Genomic DNA, 20,943 nt, shown 5'->3' on the forward strand with positions numbered 1-20,943 from the left:
TCTTTCAACTTTTACAAAAAAATAGGGTTTATTATATTTAAGGATTATTAAATTTAATTATATAAAAAAAAAGATTATTTTAAATTTAATTATTTAAGAATTATATTAAATTTAATTATTTATTATACATTATTATTAAATTTTATTACGAAATATTTAATAATTCTTAGGAGAAATAAAGATAGTATATATCTATTCCGATGTTTCTTTTCAATCGTGAAATTAAGGATTTACATATGATGTGAGCTAATAATATGCCAATCGATGATACAGATAATTATTTTAAATCGCTAATTTATATTTAATAACGCTACTGACCGATATTACTACTGTCGTGCGCGCATATAGATTCCTCGTTCAGATAAAAGTACGTAAAGAAAAACGCTATACTTCGTGCGTCCCCTGTTCTGATCTGTCACGGTTTATCACGCGGGCCGAAACATTTTTCCGTTTCGCCCGGGTCTGACATAATCTCCTCACCGTGCGCGGAAATCGCACGCGACTCTCGCAGGCGCGAGAGTCTGAATGTATTGTAATAATAGAGCGCGCATATAGAGCGATCCTATAAGAGCGCCGGAAAGAGAGCAGCTCCGAGGGGGAGTCTTATCTTCCCTGGTCGGCTAGAACTCTATTTCGAGGCGAGATACCGCGGGTCTTGCCGCGTCTTTTAATGTCTTTTCTCTCTCCGTGTTTTGATTAAGAGAGCGGAGAAATGTCCGGGAAATGCTCCGCGATCGCGACGAGGAGGAAAGAGAGATACAACGAGATACGACGAGAGAGAAAAGACGGGAGGAAGAAAGCTTTGAGTAATTGTCCGCTTGTAACTGTCAGATCGTTAGAAACTGACTACCTGAGAGAAAGAGAATCAAGATCGAGATAAGAGTTTCCATCTCCAAACTCGTTGGCAAATCTTGTGGATCCGAAGGAATTAATTTTTCCCCCCCTCCCCAAAAAAAAAAATCGAAATTAACAATCGATTAAAGTTCGAATGATAAGAGAGAATATTAATAAATAATATAAAATGAAAAAGTCTGCTTCCAAGATGGAAAGAAATAAATAATTTATATTAAAAAATCTTATAGTTAAAAATGAAAATCTTTATATTAGTCCAAGAAAGTTAACATTATTGATACATCAACAATGTCTTCGTTCTAATTGATATTATCGTGTTGAAATATTTACGCGTGGCTTTGAATAATTAGGCTTTGAATGACCGAGGATGTAAATTTGTCGATACTGTATTTTTCTTCGAAAGGGTTGCGAGTTAACGTCGCGAATTTCATGCGCGATCTTCGTGGCCGCGGTCGAAGAAATAGGAGTAAGAATTTTCTTAGTCGGATACCCGCAGATATCGGACGAAGATGGTAGGAGTAAGTGGTGGTTTTGGCAAGGGGATGTTCTGATGCGATTTCACGCTGGATTTGCCTAAGATCTCCGCTAAGGAGCCCTTTAACCCTCCCCTTTTACCCTACCCCAGACTTTACCCTTCTATCACGAATCCTCTTGCTCTAGTGGCTGCCGTCCCTCCGCCCCTCGCCTACTCTCGCTTCCTCACTTCGATCTTAGTCACTCCCCGGGAAACCCCGGAAGATTACGTACCTTAGCACAATGTCGCTAAAACGTCGTTATTGTTTAAAAGAACCATCCCGACATTGCGTTTCAATTAACTCCTACACTCTCGGATACGCAAACACTCTGAGATGTCATCTCGAGTCTTGAAGGGGATTCCGCGTGTGATTCGCGGTCTTTGTTGTTTTTATCGCTCATTTTTACTTACTCTATAGATTCATAAAAAGATAATCTTTCAATCGATTAAATTCAATTATGTTTAATCGACGTTGAGGGGAAAGGGTAAACACAGTTGTGTTAGCGAGCTGTTAACGGTCTACGATTTAAACTCATTGTCCGTAAAACTCGACGCGACGTATGAACATTCGTTATCAGATGGTCACGAAAAATGCAAGTCACACGAAGTGGGAAACGCGCACCCATAATCCTACACGCTGACAAACTTGTTTGATCTCACATCTCGACTCGTCCCCGACCGACCAAGTCGATCCAGCTAAATATTTCAGATCGGTCAGAGCGACTGTACGGGATAGCCAAATCCGTTAGTATTCCTCGGCCAATGGGAATTCAGGTTTTGCTTGAGACCCTCGTGGATTAGACGGCGCCGGGGCCGCGCATATCCGTGTTTTAAGGATCGCGTTGTGCACGCGGCCCGGTGGATGTGCCCGGTGTCTTAGTGTCGGCCCCATTCCACGTGTATGCAAACCCTCACGGCTTAAGCTAAGGCTAAGGCCGAGGCTCTCCCCCGGGATTACTACGTCATTCTGCAGGACTCCTCCGGTCGCCGGAAGGATCAGCTCTCTTCTCCTTCTGAGCATTTCGCGTAGAAGACTCCATCCTGTCCCTAAATCAGCTTGTCAAGTCGAGTCATTGCGCGCCAGTTTCGTTCTTATTTCGTACGCGCGATTATCATCGTCGCGCTTATAACGTTACGGGATGACTACTGGCAAAAAAAACAAGGCTCGTTTGCGTATTGCGTGTTTATTTTTGGATTATCCGTTATTACAGATTATTATATAAAATATAATTATATACAATATATAATTCAATATTATGTATGATATATAATTATGTATAAATTATTCGTTAGGTTAAATCATTGCGAGAGGTAATATTTTTCATTTTGCAATCTTAGTATTATTGGAATTAACGATGAATAAAATATTGAGTTAGTTAGATTATTAAAATTTTTTAATAAATAAGAGAGACATATGGTATACGCCTTTATATTTTGCATTTAGTGATAGACGAAATTGATTTATTTGTGAATTTTATTAATTAATATTATATAAAGTAAAATTGTAGACGTAAAGTAATTTTGTAAAAATATTCGCTCTTTAAATAGCGTAAAATTGGATTATCGCGTTCTTAAAGAATGGAAAATTTGCGATGATACGAAGAAGGATTGCGATACTATTTTTCTCTTTTCTTCGCGTATCATCTGATTTGATATTTACCGAAATAAGTAGTTATAAGTATATAAATTATGAGAAATAATATATCTCATAAGAGTTGCTCTAGAGAGATACGAGTTCTTAGGCTCGCTGCAATAAATATGCTAATACAAAGCTAGGTCTCTCCCGATTCTGGCGTTAATATTCGGAAGATCGGGCGTTTCGGAGACGACGCTCACGGTCCCCTCCTATCACCGCGAGCTTCCGCTCGGAAAACTTTTCAGAGTGACAGGCGGTTACGCGGTCCCGGCGATGATAAGAAGAAGTTTCTAGATATTACTCTTCAGAATCCGAGGAATAATCCGTCTATCGCGCGACGATAATAGACGACCGGAACCTGTCCTTGGTGCCACCTAAATTATCTCCCAATGAGTTGGCGCTCACAATAACTCGTTACCGAAAATCCAAATTAAGCTCCTTAACCGAGAAATTTACGAGACGTTCGCCCTCTTTGGGAGGGAGGGGGGGCGGGCCCGCTTCGCGCCACCCTTTTCGCCCTGCGCGCGAGGCAGTTTACCGAAGTAATTTTAATCTTTCGCACACGCAAAACACGCGCGTGTGTGCACGCGCGAAACGCACACGAATCGATCGCGCGCGTGTGTGCGTGCGACGACGCGCGCTCGCGCTTTACGCACGTGCGAGGAGCGCAGACATGGAACGTACCGGTAAAGTATCGGAGAACTACACCCTTCTCTCTTATTCTCCACGTTGTATAAGAGCTTACCCCTTTAAGCATCTTAGGGCAAGTTTTCACCCTTGCTTCTAGACAGCAACCTTCGTACGTTTGCCGTCGAACCAACGATATCGGCGATCGCGCTCGTTCGCGAAGGAATCAGTCGAATCTATTCACGGAGACTAAAAATGTTTGCCTTTTTTTTTTTTCAAGAATATTCTTTTAATATCTTCATTGCTCCCTCTCAATTAAGCGGCAATTCAAAATAACGTATATCAATATTGAGGCATTTGTAATTTTTGAGAGCAAAAATTGTGAGATTTTGGCAAATTAAATTTCACACAACAATATAAATAAAATTTAATTTTTTATTATGTCAGTGAAATTAAATAATTAATATCAAAAATGATAGAAAAGGATTTTATTTAGTTTGCAACTACTATAGCTGAAATAAATGAAAATTCTATTAAACTTCTCACGCATTATCTCGATACGTTAGTTCACTCGAATACGAGAACATCACATGTTATTAAGATACGTTATTGCGTGATCAAGTCGCTATGAATTGGCTAACACTTAAATTTAGAAGGTTTCGTCGCGTGGCCGGTGATCTTATAAGCTGCGTTAGCTGGACGGTTATCTCATTATGTCTTATCCAATGTTTTCGACGGACATAAGCTTAACGGCATCGAAAGAGCTTAAATTGCACGCGAGCTTACAACCTTTGTATGCATTGAACGACCAGAGATGTTGAAAGCTACCGATGTCCGCGTTATTCTTAATCGATCGGTCACAAATAACCGATACGAATACAAGAGAGTATCGGTAGTTTTCGATTTTTTACATTAATCAGACGAACGCGTCGAATGAATGGACACGATAAACCTCAACAAACATTATTTTAACGTATAATAAAAAAAAAAAAACCAAATGACTGGGATGCGAACAAATTAACTTGTTAACAAGAGGAAAATAGAGGCAACGCAGAGGGGACAGGAGGAAAGGGGAATAAAAGGGGGAGGGAGGGAGGGAGGAGAGTGGAGGAGGGTGTCGCAGATAAAGACTTCGAAAGAGCCGGTCGCTTATCTGTAAAGACCGACATCCGCCGGATCAGCCTCAGATACCGAAACCACCCACACTTCCCTTTTAGTACGCGCGCGTTTAGACTAAGTTCCGAGGACGGAAGTAGCCGACTTCCAGGAATCGCGAATACCGCCGCATACGCAGCTGAACTTAAATATCTCCCAGGCCACGTGGCGAAATCCAATTAATTTTTTTTACAAAAGTGCGAATTGACTTTTTCAATGGCGCGCAAATTGATGCTGCCGCAAATCGATACGAGAAAAATAACGTTACTCGAACAATCCACTTCGTGGCCTGATTCGATTTTTCGAGAGATTAAACCAAGTCGTCTTGGATTACCGAGTCACCAAGACGGAGGGGAAACCTTAGGACTAAAAAGGGCCCTCATAGTTTACTTTCATCCGCGTGTTTGATTGATCGCAGTTTAGAGATTTTTATAAAGTGTTTCTATGCTATTTTATATCATCGCAGCTCGAGATAATTTTAAACAATCATTGATATAAATTTTTTCTTAGCTTACTTATTCTATTTAACTCACTTAATTTAGAGTATTAAAAATAGCCAATTAGTATTGATGATCGTGGATAGCCCTCCTTATATCTCAAATCTCAACTCCGTTTTGATTCGCGGAGAAATGAAATTCATTTTACTTGCCCCTTCGCCGCTCTGCTTAATCGCATTTGAGCACACCGATACAGCAACGGAAACGTCACTGTCGATGAATCTAAATGGCGCGTGCTTTTTCCCGTCAGTGATTTAGAAAGATCCTCGGTAATCTCGGAGCGGGCGCCGGTAATCATTTCGCGCGCAGAAACGAGGGTCGAAGAGACGCGGAAAGAAATATTCGGCGGAGATTTTCGCCGCGGCCCCTTCGAATCGCGCTTTCCGCGCCGAACGTAGTAGCTATTATCGCGACGGTGCGGAATGGGCGATACGGCGGGGTGTCGAAAAATATGTTCCAACTTTTTATCTTGTATCTGCACCACCGCCTCAGTGCAAAACTGGGCGTTCTGTTCATTTGCGAAGTTAAGAGTGCACAATGGGTACGCTACGAGAATGGTCGATGCTCCTCCGAAAACGGAGGATTTTACGGAAGATGAAAATGAGTTTTTAACCCGTTTAAGTGTTTAATTAGAGATTATTTTCTTCCGAAATATAATATCCCTTGTGAATATATTTTCTAATATTTTGTAATTTTACTCAGAATTTTAATTTTAACGAAAATGTTGTATACATATAATTTGTCTATATAGTTTTTGGTATAACCAAGTTAACTTATCGTACAAGTAATGAAATATATATAATTTTATATTTATATTTTTATATTTGTAATAAAATTTATATAATATTATATAAATTTTGTTTAAGTTTTTTCTCTGAGTAAAAAAAAAAAAAAAAAAAAAGATTTTTCTTTAACAAAAAATATGTGATTAAAGAATTATTTTTTAATACTTTTAATTTTTATATTAAATTTTAACTAAATATTTTTATATAAGAGTGTGACATAGATCGAATAAAAATTAAATGAGGATGTTGCCGCTGGAAGATTTAACAATACGGGAAATCGCTAACGCGAAACGCGAGATGAAAACGTCGTAAATGAAAAAGAGCCATCGAGAGAAACTGGTTTTGCTTCTTCAAGGGTTGCCCTTTGGATGAATCTTATCTTTCGACGAGAGCTGTCAAAGACGAAGCAGCATGACGCTTCCGTCGCGTACGGGGAGATAACCGGAAGCCCGATAGGACCTGCACCAGAAATGAGAAATGTCTTTGCTGCAGAGATTAAAGATTTCGCGGATGAGTGGTTGCCTCTTTCATTTCTTCGTTTACTTATAATAAACTTAAATTTAATGCAATGTTTTGTTGCAGGATTTGGAAATATTATTTAAACAATAAAGAAACATATAGAAATGTTATGTTAATTAATCCATTATTAATAATTGATTATATTGATAGGAAATCTTAATTGAAAGATTTTTTCCGAAGAAATCAATTTTGATTCTTTAATAGAAAATTAATTTATTTTTAGTTAGCGTTACTCAAGTTTATAAAAATGGATTCATAAAAATGATAGACGAACATTTTCATGATACGCGAGAGCGTGTGTATCGTCAACCCACGTGTAGAGACGACGACGCGTCGGTAATAAACAGAGCGCGTAATACGATGTGTCCCCGCGATTAAATCCTGCGGCGTAAAAGCCCACCTTAAACCAGCTGATCCCGGTACAAAGACGACGCAAGGACGGGGCGCCTTAATGAAAACTATACGTCCCTAGATTAAGGTGGACGCCGGTCAGCCTTCGGACCCGGCCAGATACGACCTGTCTTATGCAACGTAGGGAGAGCGAGCGCTCTATGATGTCCGGCGTATTAGATGGAAGTTTTGGCCATTAATACCTAATATCATGCCGCGCCGGCAGTAAATCCTTTGTTGGTCATCTTTGACGGGGACTTAGCGTCTTGCATCAAGAGACGTTCGACCGTATCAATCCCGATACAATCCAATATTGCACTTTGATTAGCTCATTATGCTTAATGTGGAAAATGCAATTTTGGTATTAATACTTTTGCTTACAAATAAATTGATCAGAATTTTAATCTATTTACATTTTTAAATACGCATAATTATTAATTGAATTTGTTAATTGAATTTAAAAATAATAAATTTACGCATCGATATCCGCGTCTGAGCTCTTATCTGTCAATTTCTCCATTTAATAATTTTTAGCTTGAGCCTATTGCTATCATTATTAATTTATTTAATCAGAAATTTAATCGAACATGTAATCGCATTTTTTTTTTGACAAATTTTGGGTTGGTTTCTAGTGAAAATTTAAAATTTAAGATTTTAATAATTTAATATTAAGTGTCAAATATTAAATATTATTAAGCTTGTCTGAAATTATCTGATTAGCAAGATCTATACTAAATAATTTACAATAAATTAAACTATTATTAGGCTTGTCTGAAATTATCTGACTAGAGAGATCCTAAATTTATACATCGCGGAAGCTCCATCTACAAAGATGCTGTAACAATAACTGTTAAATTGAATTTTACTTTTCACCGATGAATCATTCAACATTTTTTCATTACGGATATGCTTTTTGAACGTAATGTTTTTCGGCATAGATATACACGTGTATCCTGAGGGATGAAAGACAAGCATTTCGATAAATAGAGAATGTTTATCGAGAATTTGACGATGCTTTTTAACGATGTACAACGATATACAACGAATAAGTATATAGCCAGTAGAGTATGGGTGAAACTTTTTCCTTCTCTCCTTCTCCTTTTTCTTCTTTTTTTTATCATCCCTTTCGCTTTCTCTCTCTCTCTCTCTCTCTCTCTCTCATTCTTACACTCCATTTCCTCGGTTTCGCAGAACTCTGGGATTATGATCTGGAGTGGGATAGACTCCCGGACTTAAGTCGGGGTTACACAAGGATCGCAGCTATTGTGCCATCGCGCAGGTCCCATTGTCTCGGGATAGACGAGTGGATCTGCATATGCTTAGCACCAGAGTTAAACTCTTCTCTCTCTCTCTCTCTTTCTCTCTCTCTTTCTCTTACTCTCTCTTCTTCCTCTCTTGGCGATCTTCAGTATCTTCTCTCGACGATCTTCAGTACGCGCTCCGCGAATCATCCTGCTCCTCAAATTTGGATGCCAGAATGCTAAAGACTCTATACCTATTGTCAGCCGGATGTACAGAAATAGTGCTTCAGTTGAAGCTACCAGACGATTTAAGGCATTCACAGACTGAGCCTTCGTGAAGATATCTTCGGTTCTCAGTTTCTGAATCGAATTAATTAGATCCGCTAACAGGGCACGTATAATAATATTCTAATAGAGATCCTTAAATTTTTTTTAACTTCGTCTAGAAAGGGAAGTTAAGCAGTCGTTATAGAAAATATAGGAAACATTTATATTTCTACAATATATTAATTATATTATATATTTGTTCGTATCATAAGTTCTTTTAAATAACTTTATATACGATTATATAATGTGGACAGCGCGCTGTACATTTTGTATTTAATCGAAATTTCGAAGGTATATATAAAATTGTTCATAGAATTGTTTTAATAAGAATTATTACATATATGATTAGGTCATATTCGTAAAATGATGCAATTATTAGCTAATTTGTTTTATACTCGTAAATTTATCATTCTATTGTTTCTCGCGATAAGAGGATTTGTTGCTTCACGTAAACTTCATTGTCTGTTGCAGCGAAAAATCTACCGGTGCATTGTGTGGTGGAGACGATTCACAATATCGTAGAAAGTCATGTGAGCAACAGTCGCGAAAAATGGCGAAGTGCTCAAGTGGAAACAGACTCTTACGTTATCATTCCGGTAGCCATGCCTTTTCAGGTAAGAATATTATTTTCTCTTATAATATATCAGTACTACATGTATGACATAAAAAATATAATCATCCTTGTAATTAAAATTGAGACATTCATTTTGATTTTATTTTGTCGTTTTAAGAAATTAAAGATTTTCGCGATAAAAATAAAAAAAAAAACTTGCGATAATTAAATAATAATAATGAAATGTTGAATTATTTAACAATAAATTATATTTTTCGGAAAAATAGAAATATTTTTTATACAGATTTAAATTATTATAAAGATAGAAAATATAATTCGGCAATGTTATTAAAAGCATTTGATCTCTTGCCGATAGGATTTGGTGGGCGAGGCTCTCGTTCGTTTAGGGTATTCTAGCGATTTGATACCGAGCGCCAGAGGCAGCATCGTTATACGGAACTGGAAACCCTTACCGATGGAAAAAGTCGCCGATGGACCGTTATTGACAGTAGGAGATATCCTAGCTGAGTTGACATCGGTGGCGACCCTGAAGATTCAGGTGTACAGATCGAGACCGCCACCTCCCAGCCCGGCTGCTGAAGTTCGAAATAAATTGTTGAGGTTGCTACTTTTGCACAGCCATACGCTTCTCGTCTCCGCTGGATGCCCTTTGGACGAGGTACGATTGCCCGAATCTTTAGTTTTCGATCTAATACGTATCGATTTGAGAAATACGATAGATGGTACATGATTTTATCTCGTATTTTATTTATTTAAATACTTGCTTTAGAAGAAAAAAATAACAATATTTAAAAAGTGGATGCATTGGAAGAACGCAAAGCTGTTTGAACAAAGTGTACATTTTTTTATACAAAAATTTAAGTTTTCTGAATACATATATTGACAAATATCTCACATATATATTCGTATCTGACAATTACAAACTATGATGTAAAGTAAATTTTTCTTAATTTTTTAAACGATAGCAATGTATATATTATGTCTTCTTTATCTCTTTTTCTATATCTTGGTGTTATTAGAAGCGAAAGTACGACAGTGAAAATAAAAAAAGAAAAGAAATACAACGGCTGTATACAAAGGCGCGTTTATTTGAAGAACGAGGTTAAATAACCGCGCACCGAGAGAATTTAAGGGCCATTCAAAGCGAGATCGGAGCAGGGGATATTCGTAGTAAGACGACCGCTTAAAAATGTATAAAATGTAAATCTAGCCCAGAGAGTGTTTGTCGTCGGGGCACTTAATCTCATTAAGAAGTCCTCCGGCTCGGTGCTCTTGTACCTCCCGCAAGAACGCGGCGAGTGGTAATCTTTGGTAGATTCCTGCTCGCGGCCCGTTGATCCTCACCTTGAATAAATGCTCTTCCTCGGTTTCGAATCACTAGTCGAGAAGTCACCGCGCGTTTCTAGTAGCTTTCCATCCCGAATCGAAGCGTTTTCACGCGAATAACCAAGTTTTTTCCTGATCCTGAGTCTTCTTGCACAGTTTTTTTGCAAAATTTTATACAGTATATCTACAATGATATTATTATTTTAAATATATTTTTTTACGTAATTATAATTAAGGTCGGTAAAATTCATAATATTTTAGATCATTCATTTCTCAGTCAAACACGCTGCCATTATTACATATTTACAAGGTTGGGAACGTTACTCTATAAAAGTAACGCGTTACCGTTACCGTTACTTGGAAAGTAACGATTCGTTACTTTTTCGTTATGTTTTTGTCTTTTTTTGTAATGCTAAAATAAGCTATTAGATTATAAAATTATTTAATAATCAATATTAAATGCAATAATCTATGTTACAATTAAAAACTCTAAATTAGTCTCTATATAGCAAGCGTTTTTTATATTAAACTTATTTAATGATTCTAATTTTTTATGTTAATATCTTCACTTTTTAATACACTTATCTTTAGGAATTTAAATTGTAATTTACAAATTTCAATTTTGTCGAAAATTTTTATTAAACATTGCTTTTAAATATTAATAAGAGAAATATTGATATTATTAAGAGTGTATTCCAATATTCGCTATCAGTATTGTAAAATCTATAATTTACGTTACTATAGATTTTCAGTACTGGCAGTGACTATCGGAATGCAGTCTATGATAGAAGGCTACAAAATATTTTTCAAAAAATACATCTATTGAATAGATATAAGATAATAAAGAATCAAAAAATAACGATGAAAGTAACGGCTAATTCGTTATCGTTACTGTAAAAATGTAACGACGTTAGCGTTACCGTTACAAACGGAAAAAAGTAACGATCGTTACCGGAAAAAAGTAACTGTAACGGTAACGACGTTACAAGTAACGCGTTACTTCTCAACCCCGCATGTTTATCAACGCACTCTATGGGCTAGATTTACATTTTATAGATTTTTATTATCTCGCATTTATAAGAATAGTGAGGATATTGCCCTGAAACTATATACCTTAAACAATTTAAGAAATTAATAAGAGAAACGACGATTATTTCATCTGACCATGGAAAGAGATTTTATCACAATGTCAACATTTTTCGACGATTCGACGCAAAAGCCGATTCAACGAAAGTTTAACGTTACGCAAACCGGTAGCTCTCGCCAATCCCCGGTCCCCAGCGATGGAAACGAATAACGTAATCTCGGCTATACCAGCTAACGCGAAATTCTTTTTTTTTTTTCGTGATGACTTTTCGAGGAGTTTATCCCGGGCCGTGATCCTCTCGATTTTCCGTTCAACGAAAATTGAAATAGGTGCGCGATTTTTCGGTACGCCCAGCGCGTGCGCGCGCGCTTCCCGTGCCCTTCCGACAACGGAAGATCTCATAGCGTGTGATAGGATTACCCTTTACTCAACCAAATTCGCAACCTTCATCAAAAGCTTCCCTCGATATCGGCACCGGGGGGGAGAGGAGGGTAGATACCCCGCCGTCTCTTCCGGGCCGGCATTATCTAAGTGCACTCTCTTTGAAGATCCCGCTACCCGCCCATCCCCGAACTTTAATGCCGCTCGCGGTGGTCTATGATTACCAATTTTCCCCGGCAAACGTTTCCTGCTTGAGTTTCGTAGCCCGACGGCTAATGGCGAACCGCCGTGATGGAGAACCGACGTCTTTCGCGTAGATTTGGCCTAATCTGACGATGATGCAGGAAGACGTGCCGCCGAGCGATCTTCCCTTCTCTCCGCGATATCTTTGCACGATATTCCTTTAGCACCGAAGAGTATCTTCCCGATAATCTTCCTATCTATTTTATCTGTCTGTGTTTTTACTCTTACATTTTATTACTAAAAAGGAAAACCGGAAAATTTACAAAAATTTTATTAGTAAAATATTTTTCTGCCAAATTGCTAGAAATTTTTTTAGTCGCAATTGGAGAGGAGAGCATCATTTTGTTAGCATTTGTTTTTTTTTTTAAATTTCCAACAATCAATTTTCTTACTGAAATTGAAAATAAAAATTCATGTTAAATACATATTAAAGTTACATTAAAAATTGACAAAAATATATTAACGTCTCTTACGTTTAGCAAATTTCATTCGCTTATCTTAACGTAACTATCTTTGTCATGAGATTAAAACCAGTTATTTCTAGTGTTTGTGACTCAGATAAAGTGCACGATTTGTGACGGTTCGGTACATTTGAATACATCAAAATATTTTTGATTGGAGAGCGATTAGAAATTTAAATATGCAAGAGAAACATATAAGCGAGTAAAGTATACACGATTTTGTGAAAATCACGCTTGTATTTCTTTCGGGATAATGGAAAGTTTCGAAATGGTAACAAATATTTTTCAAGGGACCCGCGGGGACGTGAAACTCGCATTAATTAAAATCGGCGAACATAAATCATCGTTGTCAACACAGTTTCAGACAATAAAAAGCAACGAAATCTATTTTGGATCCTATTTAGTTTGAAATGTAGAACAGTGATGTAACAGACGTCGCCTGATATATCAGGATTAGGGCTTAACCATATTTATTGCGCCACAGCGACACACACATATGATTTATCTACTATATATTTTTGCAAAATTGTTCTACATATATATATATATATATATATCCCCCCGGAAATCTGGTTTTTGTTTTTACATAAATATATATGTCTTTATCGTAGAATATAAAAACGATCAAAGAGAATTTATTTTAATAATTTATCCGATTGCGAGCATTTATATCTTTTACAAAATAAAATCAGCGATGCAGTTAAGGATTATGATGGAAATATATTAGTATATATCTTCATTAGGTTCTACGTATAAAGAAGTCGAGGCAATTATAGTTTAACATTTAACTAATATTTAAAAAACGGGAATGGGGGTAAAAAAAAAAGAATTTTTATTTGATAGTATTTTTATAATTTTGATCTTTTCTCTACGGAGGAAATACGTTTATAAAAGATTCACAAAGCTCGCAATGGTCCCCGATGTACACGTCGTCAATTTCGCGAACTCGTTACGATGTCGCAAATTGTTTGATCGCGGTCCCGTGATCGCGATTGATTTACCACTGTTCCACGGATCAGCCGATTGCCTTGTATGCGCGCGCAATGACTCTTGAATAATAAATACAGTGTAAATCAGGCTCGAATATCGCGCGGCGCAACGTCGTCAGATAAGCCGGTCGACGATGTGTACCGTTGTTTGCCGAACGATTTCTGAAATCTCGCGAACGCCTGTCAGACTCGCGCCTTAGACCTGCCTACCTAGAGTGATTAAGTGCAGTGTCGTAAAACTGAGGGCGGATGAGAATTCGAGGAGGTGATTCTCTTTCTCGCGCGCGCGCGAATGAGATGCCGCTATAGCGGACGGATAATTGTCGACGTCTTGATGGTATCTGACACTGCCAAGGTGCTATGGATACACGACGGATTACCGCGTTATTAAGGTGGCGTCGTGCGCCTGATCCTTCCCAGCCCGGAGATATATTTGTTCTTATAAATCATTGGCCAGATAAGGCGTGCTTCCTGAGACGCAAAACTTTTCCATAATCTGTCATCTTAATGCCGTGACGACGACGACGGCGACGAAAATGACGCTAACGACGACGGCGGCGGCTGTTCGCGTCAACAACCAACCGGATAATTCGATCGTCGAGAGAATGAATTTGAATTCGTGTAATAAATCTGTTGCGGCGGGAATTTTGTTTCGATTTATAGTACTCGCTTTTTTCTTCTTTCTCTTGTTATCTTAAGGCCCCTTTAGACGATCTGTAATTCACGACAAAAATTCACATGACAGAATTTTATTTATAAAGTTTATGTGTCGCGTAACGCAGAAAACATTTCAACACGTAAAATACATATAAATCAAAATATATATCAAGATACACGTATATATACATTGAAACATGTGACGTATATAATTTTAAATAAAATTTTGTCGCGATTTTATAGATCGTCCGAAAAGGCCTTCGAAGACAATGTAAAACATAATACAAAAGATGAAGAAAGTGCCTAAATCATTGCGCTTGACTACTTTTTTAATAGTCTCTAATTATTCTGTAATATAAAAATTGTTTTTAAATATTTTCGATAAAATATGGAAAAGCGCTACAATAAAAATAAAAAAAATAAAAATAAGATTTAGGCAAAGCACACCATCTATTAATTTTATATTTTTCGCGAGATGCATTTTATTGGCGCAATTAAACAAACGGCCAGACATTAATCGGCCGTTCAATGCAGGGAAAAGCAAGATTTCCGAAAAAAAAAAAAAAAAGAAAAATTTGTATTGCTTCCCTTACAGATGACTCTACTGTCCCTCTGCAGAGGCGGCAACGACCTGTCGGAGGAGACAAAGAGGAATTTCGAAACGTGGCTGCAGCAGCAACAGATAGGTCTCGGTATAAATCCGATAGCGCCGTCATCTAACCATCACCATCATCATCATCATCATCACACGCAGAGTCCGCAACCCGACAGCGGTGGCACGATCGCACCTAGTGGCGGCGGCGGTGGCGGCTCGATCGGACCGCCACATCCGGCTCTGCTCCAGTATTCGCACAAGACGAGGATGAGGACTAGCTTCGACTCGGAGCTTGAGCTGCCGCGCCTTCAACGCTGGTTCGCCGAGAATCAGCATCCGTCACGCGAACAGATACAGCACTACGTCGCGGAACTGAACTCTCTGGAGTCGCGACGAGGCAGGAAACCGCTGGACGCGAACAACGTCGTCTATTGGTTCAAAAATGCCCGTGCGGCGCAAAAGAGAGCCAGCATGAACGGTTGCAGCCCGCCAGGTCTCAGTCCGAGAGGCGCCAGCCTCGTCAGCGAGGATTGCACGGACGAGGAGGAGGACACCAGGCAGCAGGTACGTGCTCCTTCTTGCAAGAGGGAGCAAGAGGAAAGATTGAAAATAATATTTTAATTTCAAAAATTGAATATCTTGAAGTTTCGAAAAAATGATGATTTTTTTCTCGACAGAGAGAGAGAGAGAAAGAGAAAGAGCGTTATCAGAAGAGTAAAAATTGAAACTTTTCAATTCTGCGTTCTATGATCACTATGTAAAATGAAACAAACTCTGCATCTCGAAAACTCTACAAAGTTAAGATTTTTTAATCAATGCTTTTACAGTCGACGTCCGGATCACCCTGTCCACCAAGCAGCCCACCTGTCGGTCCTCTGTCGTTGACCACGAGACCCGAGGATCAGCAGCAGCCGCCGACGTCGACCCCCTCTTCGATGAAGCAGGAGGATGCAAGGGTGTCGTCCGGTTCCGAGGACGACGAGACGAGGCACACAGGCCCGATCCCGCCGGGATTCTCCTTGGTGCCGAGCCCTATGTTTGGCCACGGTATAATGTATATGTCGCATTATCTGCCGCCTCGCGGGCCAGCCGGCTGTCCCACCAGCATGCTTGCCGACGAGAGGAGGAAGAGGAACCGGACGTTCATCGATCCCGTGACGGAAGTGCCAAGGCTCGAGTATTGGTTCAAGCGCAGCACACACCCGAGCCATGCGGTACGTATAAATCACCCCGTATCGTAAATACAGTTACTCTCTCGCAGTGTAAAATATTTAATTCTATAAAAATAGAGAGAAGTATTATGAGAGTTTTGTTTTACGTACATTGTAATTTTCTTTCAGAAATCGTTCTTTAAATTATTAAACAATTTATAATTAGACAACGTTAATACAAGTATATCACGCGCGTTACTTAAAATTTTTTTTTAAATAATTTTGTTTTATCATTTAAATGCTGATGTATCGGCTGAGAAAATTGGCTTTAGCTCTCTTCGAGAGGTGTGCTGAGAAAGATTTTACGATCGGTCCATAGCTCATTCTGTCGTACACGGAGGAGCTGAACAAGATGCCGTATCGCCAGAAGTTTCCGCGTCTGGAGCCGAAGAACGTGCAATTCTGGTTCAAGAACCGCAGGGCCAAGAACAAGCGGCTGAAGATGGCTCTGTTCGAGGGCGAGTCGCCGCAACAGCATCCATATCACGCAGATTAGTTAATTTCCTTAAAATAATTAGAGGGACAGAAGCGCGCGCGTAAAACACACAACGGACGCGCCGAAATAAAGGGAAATCGTTAATCGACCTGTTACTCCTTACTATCGTTGATACGCTGCGTCCTTAACGCTTACCGGCCGCAGCTCATTCATTGTAATTATCACGTAACAATTAATATAATTATTATGAACTTTCATGAATGTAAATACGAGATGATGTCGAATAAAAAATATACGTCAACGGAAAATATATATAATTGAATATCTCTCCCTTTTTTGCCAAATTGGCAAAACATATTTTGGGATGATAATTTCTAGATGACAGTATTTATGATTAATTTATATATCAATTATACTTTTCAATATAAATATTTTTTTAATGGAAATAAATATCGATTATCGCGTATTAGAATGTCTAAGTATTGAATGAGCAAAATTACTTTATTTTATTATTTTATCAATCAAAAATTTTCAGTGAAACATCATATGCAACGAATTTCTTTTTGCGAGATTTGCTATCAGTTTTGCAGTTTTCTCAATGATTGTCTCACAAGAAGATCGGATCGAAATAGCTGTAAGAGCTATAAGAGCGATACCGTATCCATTTGTTCGTCTGTCTTGCAAGGGACGAGTACAATAAATGGTCGTATGGCGAGTCCTCTCGTAGAGAGCTCGCGATACGCGTATATATAAACGAACGATATAGCGTTCACACGCGCGTGCATACAAGCGCGCACAACGATACTGTCTCCAAGTCTACGAATACACAAAGCAACCGCCCCGACCGAAATCTCACAGCTAAGATAAGACAGCCGAGCTGTCATCGAGTCAACCCTAACTCAAACGTCACAATAGTCAATGAGTCTTTCTCTAAAAGCTATACTATCTATCTACTCGCGTTCGCATCAGTCGTGAGAATTTTAGAACAGTACGCCGATGACAAGATACGACGAAGAGATTTAAAAGTAAATGAAACGAAAGTGTAATATAAAAAATATCTATCTCTCTCTTCCAGAAAAATATCCAATATTTTCTATTATATATATTTTTATCGGCAATTTATCCTGTCTGTGTCAAATATAACAGACAGCACATATATTCCCCGTACCGTAAAAGTTTTTCTTCATATTGATCGCATATTTCGAGCTACAGGATTTAAGGACGTTCTTCCACTATAGTGGTAGATTTACAAAGAGCAAGACGATTAAGGGGGGGATCGGATCCTTATTTCGAAACGAGTTACTCGGCTACGTCGTAAGATAGAAGACTCTTGGCCTTTAAATATAATACACGTAGCGATGTGCAAAGATGATGCCAAGAGGGGGATATCAACATCTACGACACGCACACCAGGACCTGCCTATCCTGGTGGGCCCGCCGCGCTCGCGGGATCGTCCCGGATTTAATGAGGATAGGCGGATTTGTCCAATTAAAACGTCTTATAAGCATCTATCCGGGTCGGCCCTCGTTCGCAAAACATCGAATCTAGACTTTGCCACAGCAGCGCAGTCTCTTCTTATCCCCGCGCTATACAGGTGCCTTCCTCCTACTGTTATCCCTTTCTCGTTATCGTTATCGAACTCCGTCTTCCCCGAGTGAAACGCGGGAGAGGCAGACGAGGATTTATGGAACTTGTTTCGAATACTGTCGAAATCCGCGCGTGCTGATTCCGCTACGTCATCGAGCAAAACGCGATTTATGAGCAAAGGTGAGCGAATTTAGGAATATTACATCGTTAGCAATCCATTAAAATAACGAGAATAGTCACAACGGCTTGGACACAACGTATTATGTAGTTTCGATGCACTACGCAATGCATATTATTGAAAACAATCTTTCTAAAAAAAGATACGCACTTTTCCAAAATATTAATGAAATTATTCTTGATTATGATTTTTAAAAATTTAAAAATTTTATTTTTCAATAAATCTGAAATTTTGTTTTATATATGCAATATTTTTACGAAACATTTATACTATTCTCTTCAATTATTTTAAACTTCAACTATTTTACCAATCATCGAATTTAATATATTGTATAAAACTGCACAGTTAAGCGTCGATTCATTATCGTTATCGTTCCTTGAAATTTCGTTTCTTGATACGACTATCGAGCTTCCTCATTTCGGAGAAAATGAAAAAGAAAGATTCGTCGATCGGATAAGAAAATTGCTGCTGGGCCGAAGAGTGTGAAGAATCAAGAAGGAACAGAGAGATGGAGCAGTGGTAAGGGAAAGGAGCGTCTTATGAAAATCTGAAAGTCAGCAGCCCGGAGGATCATCTCTCTATCTGATCTTAATTTGTCAAGCCGCGCGCGCAGACAATTTAAACCGCTCCATCCGCATTAAATCCGTTATGAAAAATGGCCAGTTTGGCTGAGATTGGCTTCCTCTTATCATTGACACGTATAATAAAATTTCTTTTACAAAATATCGTGTTCAATGCCGCCCTTGCGTGTTAATTCTCGATAAAACGCAACATATATTTACTTCACTAATGACATTAATCGATATAAAAATTAATTAAAATTTAATATCACTAAATTAATTATAGAAATAATTTTAGGAGGATCTTTTCCGCAATCCTTTAATTGAGATATGCGATATATCGAAGAAATACACACGCAACGTCGCAATTTAATAAATGACAGTTTAGGGGACAAAATCCAGGATGCGAGCTGCGCGACGTCGAGTGAGTTAGTGGGACCCGACAAATTGCAAACGATCGAAGAGAATTTAGGATCACCGATACAACATGCGCTAGACATTCCTGTACGATCGTGGCGCACGAAAAGTATCCGCGAGACGTGGGTACACGTCGCTCCAAAGGAGCATTGTGTGTGCTTTGGCATTCAGAGGACGTTCTTATCTACCTATCCGGGGAGCTGTCAGCAAAGTTCCTGAATAATAACGGAGGAGAGCTTGTGGAAGAGAAAGAGAGGAAGATGGAGAGAGATGAAAGGAGAGAGGAAGCTGGCGCGGTTCCGCTATCAGCCGCAGCTAGGATATGCCTAACTATTCTGTTTCCATACGGCTGCCGGACGTTTCGCCATAGATAATGTTGGCCAGGATGGTTTGATTGTTGGATGCGATTATATATTGATAAGAACCGAAAATGTGCCCTCCTCCGCTGAATCGGATTGTAACGAATGTGCGTAGCGAGCTAGCCGCGTATAAGAGTCACCGTTTTTATTAATTATTCGAAGCGATATTTCTTTTCCTGCAAGAATAAAATTGCTAAAACACGTGCTCTAAATGCCAATGAGACGTAGTAATTTATTCCTTATACATATCTCGACTAGACACACCTAATGTGAATCGTGAATTATAAAAATGAAACTTAACACGTTGAAATATGTTAATATAATGCGTAAATGAGAGAAAATTTATAGTAGTTATAAAATTTTTGAAAATATTGTGAATATAAATACAAATATAAATTCTACGATTTCTTGAGAATAATTTATGTCTATTAATAATAAGAAATTTATAAGAGAAAAATAGAGAATGAGAAAAGGAGAGAGAGAGAGAGAGAGAGAGAGAGAGAGAGAGAGAGAGAGAGAGAGAGAGAGAGAGAGCAAATGTATTGTCACTAAAGATTATGATAACAACTTCTTTTCGAGAGTTAGATGAAAAAAACAACGGTAAAATGGCTAGAAGGAAAACCAGGAGTAGAGAGCAGTTTGGTTTGGACAAAGTCAAGAAATAGCGGTTGGGCTTGAGAATTCGAGAGCTCGCAAATTAGCCGCAGGATTGGCCTCATAATCCTTGAGGGATGCTACGGTTGGCGACGAGGCTTCCATCATCTTGTCCCGCTCTCATTTCTCTCCCTTTCTTTTCCTCTTACTATATCTTTTTCTCTCTTTCTCTGTCTCTCACTTACTCTTTTCCTTTCCGAGGGTAGCTGATGAGGTCATATAAACGAACTTCGGTTTCCCCTTCTTATTCTTTAATCCCACCCTCCCCCACGCTTGCGCGCGCGGCTATACTAAAAATTACGAGTAGCGAAGAAGAGGACGACCGGCTGAAGGCCAGCGATTGAAAGTAATGAGCCGTGGAGGGAGAATCATCCAGGGAGTAGGTCGTATTCTCCATTGCAAGTAATCCGATGGTCGGAGATAATTAATCCCGTTAATTTATCGGCGCCGACCCTGACGTCGCGATCACGTGTGAAGGAAGAATAATGTTTTACCGAACGAGAAACGCGAACTTTCTTCTCCTTTATGAGAAATAAAACACATTGCGTATAACATTCGGCCAAAGATAATTATTGCGATCCAATTAATTAAATTGTAAATGTTCATAAAATTATATTGATTTTATTAGAATTTAACTATATTGCAGTTTCTGTAAAATAATATCATTTTCTGTATAAACTGCAG

General features: G+C 38.6%; 1 protein-coding gene across 1 annotated transcript in view; it reads left to right on the forward strand.

The window, feature by feature from the left end:
* The window catches only part of Dve (SATB1_N and homeodomain domain-containing protein dve), a 46,613-nt gene extending 29,813 nt beyond the window's left edge, over positions 1–16,800 (forward strand). Inside the window, exons 3-7 of the mRNA XM_070293015.1 lie at positions 9,015–9,157; positions 9,473–9,775; positions 14,857–15,420; positions 15,684–16,070; positions 16,387–16,800. Coding sequence (XP_070149116.1) covers positions 9,015–9,157; positions 9,473–9,775; positions 14,857–15,420; positions 15,684–16,070; positions 16,387–16,563 — 1,574 coding nt within the window. The 3' untranslated portion in view covers positions 16,564–16,800. The remainder of the gene's footprint in view (positions 1–9,014; positions 9,158–9,472; positions 9,776–14,856; positions 15,421–15,683; positions 16,071–16,386) is intronic.
* The last annotated feature ends 4,143 nt before the right edge of the window (positions 16,801–20,943 follow it).

This window comes from Polyergus mexicanus, unplaced genomic scaffold (assembly GCF_030449975.1).
Source record: "Polyergus mexicanus isolate NDT 795.1 unplaced genomic scaffold, iyPolMexi1.0 SCAF_3, whole genome shotgun sequence".
NCBI lineage: Eukaryota > Metazoa > Arthropoda > Insecta > Hymenoptera > Formicidae > Polyergus > Polyergus mexicanus.